We start from the raw sequence: 6,696 nt of genomic DNA on the forward strand, positions 1-6,696 counted from the left end.
CTGGGCCTGAAGCACTCCTGAGTGCCGTCTCTGAGGGCTGCGAGCCTTTCGTTGCAGAGAGGAGGTGGCCCTGGGCCCTCGTGGCCTCTGCCCCTGAGAGCCAGTTGAGAGGCCCTCCTTGAACTTGCCTGGTCCCAGGCCAGCAAGTGGCGAAGAGGTTTTTGAAGATAAAGGAGTGAGCCTGAAGCCTGCAACCCAAGTCAGGAAGGAGCAGACTTTCCCTGGGCTGGGAGAGCCCGTCTTGCCCGCAGTGCAGGGCGCCGGGGGTTTGGGGCCTGTGTACGGGGGCACTCAGCCCCTTTCCCAGCCCCCTGGTAATGACTCAGGACAGAGGAGGGCTCAGCCGCCACCACGAGAAGCCAGGGAGCAGACTCTGGGCCCCTCCACCCTCCAGGGCTCCTGCTCCTGAGAGCTTAGGCCAGGCCTGCAGGCCCAGAGACCTTCTGGGAAGCCAGTCTGACCTGAGGCCAAGTCCAGGACCGGAGAACTTACCGAGGGCCTGAGGCAGTCAGGGCCATGGGTGCCTCGCTTGGTCCCAGGCTGCCCAAAGGCCCCTGTGCCTGTTCCCAGTTCTTGAGTGCAGTCTCTACGGCTGGCCCTGCCCTGGGTCCCTCTCCCCTGGGGACAGACAGTGAGAGGCCTGTGAGTGTGATTGGGCAAGGGGCTGACTGGCTCTGGCCCGCACCCCTGAGCACCACATTTTTGGGCCAGATGCGGGGCAGCTGTCCCTGACTTAGGGTGGCTGAGCGCAGGCCTAAAGGAGGTTTGGGGTGGGGCGGAGCTGTTCTGCAAGGCCTCCCTGGCTTTAGCAGCCTTACTGCACCTCTTAGGACAAGGCGTGGCGACTGGGTGGGACTGGGGGTGCCACAGAACTCGGAAATGGCTGCGGTAGGTGGCCCTTGGCCTGGGGCCAGGAGCTGTGAGGAGGACCCCCATCTGCACCAGCCTGGCTCCACCCAGCACCCTCCCGAGCTTGGAACCACACTCCTGCCTGGTCCAGCAGCCTGGCTGAAGCCACACCATGAGGAGCAGAGGCCAGGTTGCCAGTGCAAGGGCTCGCTCCACCTCAGAGGGGCAGATGGACGGCCAGCTTGCCATGCAGTATCTCCCCTCTGAGCTGTGGCTTCTCTCTGAATGCCAAGGGCTTTAAGCTCTAGTCGCTCAGTCGTGTCTGACTCTTTGCGACCCCATGAACCGCAGCATGCCAGGCCTCCCTGTCCATCACCAACTCCCGGAGTCCACCCAAACCCATGTCCATTGAGTTGGTGATGCCATCCAACCATCTCATCCTCTGTCATCCCCTTCTCCTCCTGCCCTCAATCTTTCCCAGCATCAGGGTCTTTTCAAATGAGTCAGCTCTTCACATCAGGTGGCCAAAGTATTGGAGTTTCAGTTTCAACATCAGTCCTTCCAATGAACACCCAGGACTGATTTCCTTTAGGATGGACTGGTTGGATCTCCTTGCAGTCGAGTCTTCTCCAATACCACAGTTCAAAAGCATCAATTCTTTGGCGCTCAGCTTTCTTTATAGTCCAACTCTCACATCCATACATGACTACTGGAAAAACCATAGCCTTGATGAGACAGACCTTTGTTGACAAAGTAACATCTCTGCTTTTTAATATGCTGTCTGGGTTGGTCATAACTTCCCTTCCAAGGAGTAAGCCTCTTTTATTTATTTATTTTTTCATTTATTTTTATTAGTTGGAGGCTAATTACTTTACAACATTGCAGTGGTTTTTGTCATACATTGAAATGAATTAGCCATGGATTTACATGTATTCCCCATCCCGGTCCCCCCTCCCACCTCCCTCTCCACCAGTAAGCGTCTTTTAATTTCATGGCTGCAGTCACTATCTGCAGTGATTTTGGAGCCCCAAAAAATAAAGTCAGCCACTGTTTCCACTGTTTCCCCATCTATTTGCCATGAAGTGATGGGACCAGATGCCATGATCTTAGTTTTCTGAATGTTGAGCTTTAAGCCAACTTTTTCACTCTCTTCTTTCACTTTCATCAAGAGGCTCTTTAGTTCTTCTTTGCTTTCTGCCATAAGGGTGGTGTCATCTGCATATCTGAGGTTATTGATATTTCTCCCAGCAATCTTGATTCCAGCTTGTGTTTCATCCAGCCCAGCATTTCTCATGATATAAGTTAAATCAAGCAGGGTGACAATATACAGCCTTGACATACTCCTTTTCCTATTTGGAACCAGTCTGTTGTTCCATGTCCAGTTCTAACTTGCTTCCTGATCTGCATACAGGTTTCGAGGCAGATAAGGTGGTTTGGTATGCCCATCTCTTTCAAAAGGGCTTTAAAGGGAGCCCCAAACCTGGCAACACATGTGCCCGAGCACCCAGGCTGGGGCCATCCCTGTGGGAGGAGAGAGGAGCCGGGTCAATCACCCCCCTGGTACATTAAAAAGTGAGGTTTCACTTGCCATGTGACAGTTTTCTTCTTATAAAATACTAGACACTTGTGAGGAACAGGGTAGAAGCCCTGATAGATAAATGCTCCCCAGCACATGGCTAGGCTGCCCCTGGTGACGTCCTGACTGTAGTCCCTCCAGACTTTTCCTTCTGTGCATCGATAGTTGGTTGCATTTAAGAATGAATTAAACTGTGGAAGTCATATAATAGTATAGAGAGTGGGTGGAGGGCTCTCTGGGTCATGCCCCCCATCTCAGTTGACCCTAGAGGGCCCCTGCTCTGGGCACACCTGTAGCTCCACAGTCACCAAGCCCTGGGGAACCAGCCACCCCTGCTCCCCGAGTCTGGCTCTGAGTCTGGCTCTCAAGACTTCTCATCGCGCTGGAGGCTTCCCACCTCCGCCCACCCCCCATCCCTGCCCCCACCTATCTCTGGGCCCCATTCTTGGCCAGGAGGCCAGATCTGGGTGGGCGGGCACCTGGGAGCGGATTCCTAACGTTCTGTCGGCCTGGCAGCCCTCCAGCCCTGGGCCAGCCCCCGCTCCCCGCCCGTGCCGGGTAGGTCCAGCCCCGGAGCCCCAGGCCCACCAGCCGCGCAGGCTCTGGCCCCCACGCTCGGATCCCTGGCCCCGTCTTCGCTGCTCCGCGCGCGACTCCCTCTCCACCTGCACCGCACAGCGGAGCACCGGGCGCCCGGCGGTGAATCCCGCCGCACCGAGGTGCCAGCAACTTTGTTGACTAAATTCCTGAACCCGCCTGAACCGCGAAGCTAAAAATAACCAGCGCTCCCGCGCAGCGCCCGGCCAGGCCGCGCAGCGTCACCTGTGTTGAGAGGCCAGAATGTCCCGGCGCCACTAGGCTAGTAGGCTGGACGCGGGCTCCCCGATGGACCGACGGAAAAACTCCTGGGAGGGGGCTGCGGGGTCACGGCCAGTCGGCGGCGGGAGGACGAGGTCACCGAGGAGCACCCCCTGCTCCCCGAGACTCTTGCCACTCCGTGGCGGACGCGAGGCCTCGGAGGCCGCAGGCCTGGCCCCGCGCGCCCCCGGCGCCCCAGGTCCTGCCCGTGCAGCCCCCGATGCGGCCACCAGAGGGCCCTGCCCCTCCTCTCCTGGGCGGCGGGTCACCACCCCTTTCCACAGCTGTTCCCCGCAGGAGATTGACAGCTGGGCTCCGGGTTGCCATGGGGATATGCAAACGAAGTGGCGGATCTGGGGCTCTTATTGGCCCGGAGGCGCGTACTCCTCCCAGAGAGGCGGGCCCAGGCGTCCGGCCCTATAAAGGGGTGCGCGCGGCGCGGAGCTTGGCGGTAGAGGCGGGGCCGGCCGTAAGCGGGCGGAGCGCGGGGAACCCGAGCAGCCCGAGGCGGTGGCTGCACCGCCGCCTGCCCGGCTATCGCCGGGCCGCTGGCGGGGAGAACAGGGGACAGCGGCCGGCCTGCATCCACCGGGGAGCAACCCAGGGTTGCGCGAAAGGCCCTACCGGCGGCGTCCCCATTGGCCACCCCAGAGTTGGCCGCGTGAAACTTTTCGCCTCTCGCTTCGGCTCGAAGCCCGCGCCCCTCGCCGCGCGGACCCACCGCCCGTGGGAAGCGAAGGGGGGGGAGAGGCCTGCGGCTCGCCCCCCCCCCACCCCCGCCCCGCCTGCCGTCGGGGCTCAGCCGGGCGAGGCTGTGGGGCCCCCCAGGCGATGGCCGCGGAGCTGGCGATGGGCGCCGAGCTGCCCAGCAGCCCGCTGGCCATCGAGTACGTGAACGATTTCGACCTGATGAAGTTCGAGGTGAAGAAGGAGCCGCCCGAGGCCGAGCGCTTTTGCCACCGACTGCCACCCGGCTCGCTGTCCTCGACGCCGCTCAGCACGCCTTGTTCCTCCGTGCCCTCTTCGCCCAGCTTCTGCGCGCCCAGCCCCGGCACCAGCGGCGGCGCGGGGGGCGGCGGCGGCACGGGGCAGGCCGGGGCCGCCCCGGGGCAGGCGAGTGGGGGCCCCGGAGCCGTCGGGGGCGCCTCGGGGAAGCCGGCACTGGAGGATCTGTACTGGATGAGTGGCTACCAGCACCACCTTAACCCCGAGGCGCTCAACCTGACGCCCGAGGACGCGGTGGAGGCGCTCATCGGAAGCGGCCACCACGCTGGGCACCACGGCGCGCACCACCCAGCGGCCGCTGCGGCCTACGAGGCCTTTCGGGGCCAGGGCTTCGCGGGCGGCGGCGGCGCGGACGACGTGGGCGCCGGCCACCACCACGGAACCCACCACGCCGCCCACCACCACCACCACCACCACGCCGCCCACCACCATCACCACCACCACCACGGCGGCGCGGGCCACGGCGGCGGCGGCACTACCCACCACGTGCGCTTGGAAGAGCGCTTCTCCGACGACCAGCTGGTGTCCATGTCCGTGCGCGAGCTGAACAGGCAGCTCCGCGGCTTCAGCAAGGAGGAGGTCATCCGGCTGAAGCAGAAGCGGCGCACGCTCAAGAACCGCGGCTACGCGCAGTCGTGCCGCTTCAAGCGGGTGCAGCAGCGGCACATTCTGGAGAGCGAGAAGTGCCAGCTTCAGAGCCAGGTGGAGCAGCTGAAGCTGGAGGTGGGGCGCCTGGCCAAGGAGCGGGACCTGTACAAGGAGAAATACGAGAAGCTGGCCGGCCGGGGCGGCCCCGGGGGCGCGGGCGGGGCCGGCTTCCCGCGGGAGTCCTCGCCGCCGCAGGCCGGGCCCGGCGGGGCCAAGGGCGCGCCCGACTTCTTCCTGTGAGCCGCGGGGCCAGGAGCCCGCGCCACCGCGGAGTAGAGACTCGCGCGGGCGGCCGGGGGCCTGGACTTGGACTCCGCAGCTCAGGGCGAGGACGCAAGGCCGCGCCGAGCCTCCCCAGCGCGCCGGCCCCCGCGTGAGTGCCACCGCCTCCGGCCCAGCCGGCCCCGCGCGCCTCGTCTGCAGGCACCGGACAGAGGCCCGTCCCTCCGCGCGGCCTCCTCGCTCCCGGCCTGCGCACCTCCCGGGTCGCCGTCCCGACGCTGCTCCAACTCTGCTCGGAGCACGGCGACTCCCAGGAAGCTGGACCGGGTCGAAGTCCTTCCTGGCGTCCGCTTATACATACGTGGAGCGCGGTTGTGCGCCCGACCTCACCCGGACCGCCGCGGGCAGCACGCGCCGCCCTGCACTCTTGATCTCCTTTCTTTCGGCCTCCCTACCCAGACCTTTTGTACTCCTTTTTGAAGCTGTCTTATTTTCGAAGTATTTGTATTTATTTTGCTCCGTGCTCAGAAAAGGAAACCCCGGAGAAAGCTCCCTTCTTCCCTCCGCGGTTGCCCTCGGGTGTCCGCGTGTCCCAGCATGTGTCGCTCGCTCGGAGGGTCCCGGCCCCTGCCTGCCCGCTTGCCCGCCTGCCCCCCACCCTGCCACTGGCGTCCCTAGAGACTGGCGCGGAGGAGCATTTTCTATGCTGTGTTCAGTCCTGCTGCCCTACTGTACTCCCGGGGTGGGAGGAGGGGGAGGAGGGGGAGCTGGGACTCCTGTGCTGCTATTTCTCTATGCACCAGATCCTGTTTATGACTCCTGGGGAAATATATCTTATTTTAACCCTCAAGAGAAGTGGGGGGGGGGGGGGAGGGGAGTAATGCACAGTGTTTCTAGCAGAAAAAAAAATTTTTTTTGAGAGGAGGTTTCGCCTGAATCTCCTGGCATGGGGTCGGGTGGAGAAAGTGTTTTTATTTTAATTTAAAATGCGTTTCGTTTTGTTTGTGGATTCTTTTTTAAACAACCTGATCACTTTTAGAGTGGCTGGAAGAGAGGGAGGGGAGGCCGAGCTCCGGCCTCTGAAAGCCCCCAGCCCCGGACTGCACCCCTGTACCCTGGCCTGGGCTCCTTCCGTGCCTGCACGTGGGGGGCCCGGGAGACACCAACTTCTTGCAAGTTTTGTTGTGTTGTGGGATTTCGTTGGGTTCTTTTTTCATTTGCTATGAAACTGAGGAAAGAAAAAAACACACACAAAATAAATTCATTCAGATCCAAAAGTCACTGGAGCCTGGATGGTTTTTCTGTGGTTTTCGTTTCTGCCGTATTTCATCCTGAATAGAAAGAAAAGGAGTTTCCCGAACTAAGCCCTGCCTTAGCTCCAGGTGACCCACCCAGGCTGAAGGGGGGAGTGGCCAGAGTTGTTTAAAAATGCTGCAGTCTGGGCCAACTTGCAGGAATCTACCCCCTGAGCTGCCCGGTGGGAAGGAAGCCGCACAGCGAGGCCCCGACCCCCACGACAGCCCGACGCAACTCCGTGC

At 61.7% G+C, this 6,696-nt stretch overlaps 1 protein-coding gene across 1 annotated transcript; it reads left to right on the forward strand.

The window, feature by feature from the left end:
* Positions 1-3,539: 3,539 nt before the first annotated feature.
* On the forward strand, positions 3,540-6,435 carry MAFA (MAF bZIP transcription factor A). Its single transcript, XM_020881059.2, has one exon. The coding sequence runs from the start codon at positions 4,115-4,117 to the stop codon at positions 5,174-5,176; it is 1,062 nt and encodes a 353-aa protein (XP_020736718.1). The 5' UTR covers positions 3,540-4,114; the 3' UTR covers positions 5,177-6,435.
* Positions 6,436-6,696: the final 261 nt, after the last annotated feature.

Source organism: Odocoileus virginianus, unplaced genomic scaffold (assembly GCF_023699985.2).
Source record: "Odocoileus virginianus isolate 20LAN1187 ecotype Illinois unplaced genomic scaffold, Ovbor_1.2 Unplaced_Contig_23, whole genome shotgun sequence".
NCBI classification, from domain to species: domain Eukaryota; kingdom Metazoa; phylum Chordata; class Mammalia; order Artiodactyla; family Cervidae; genus Odocoileus; species Odocoileus virginianus.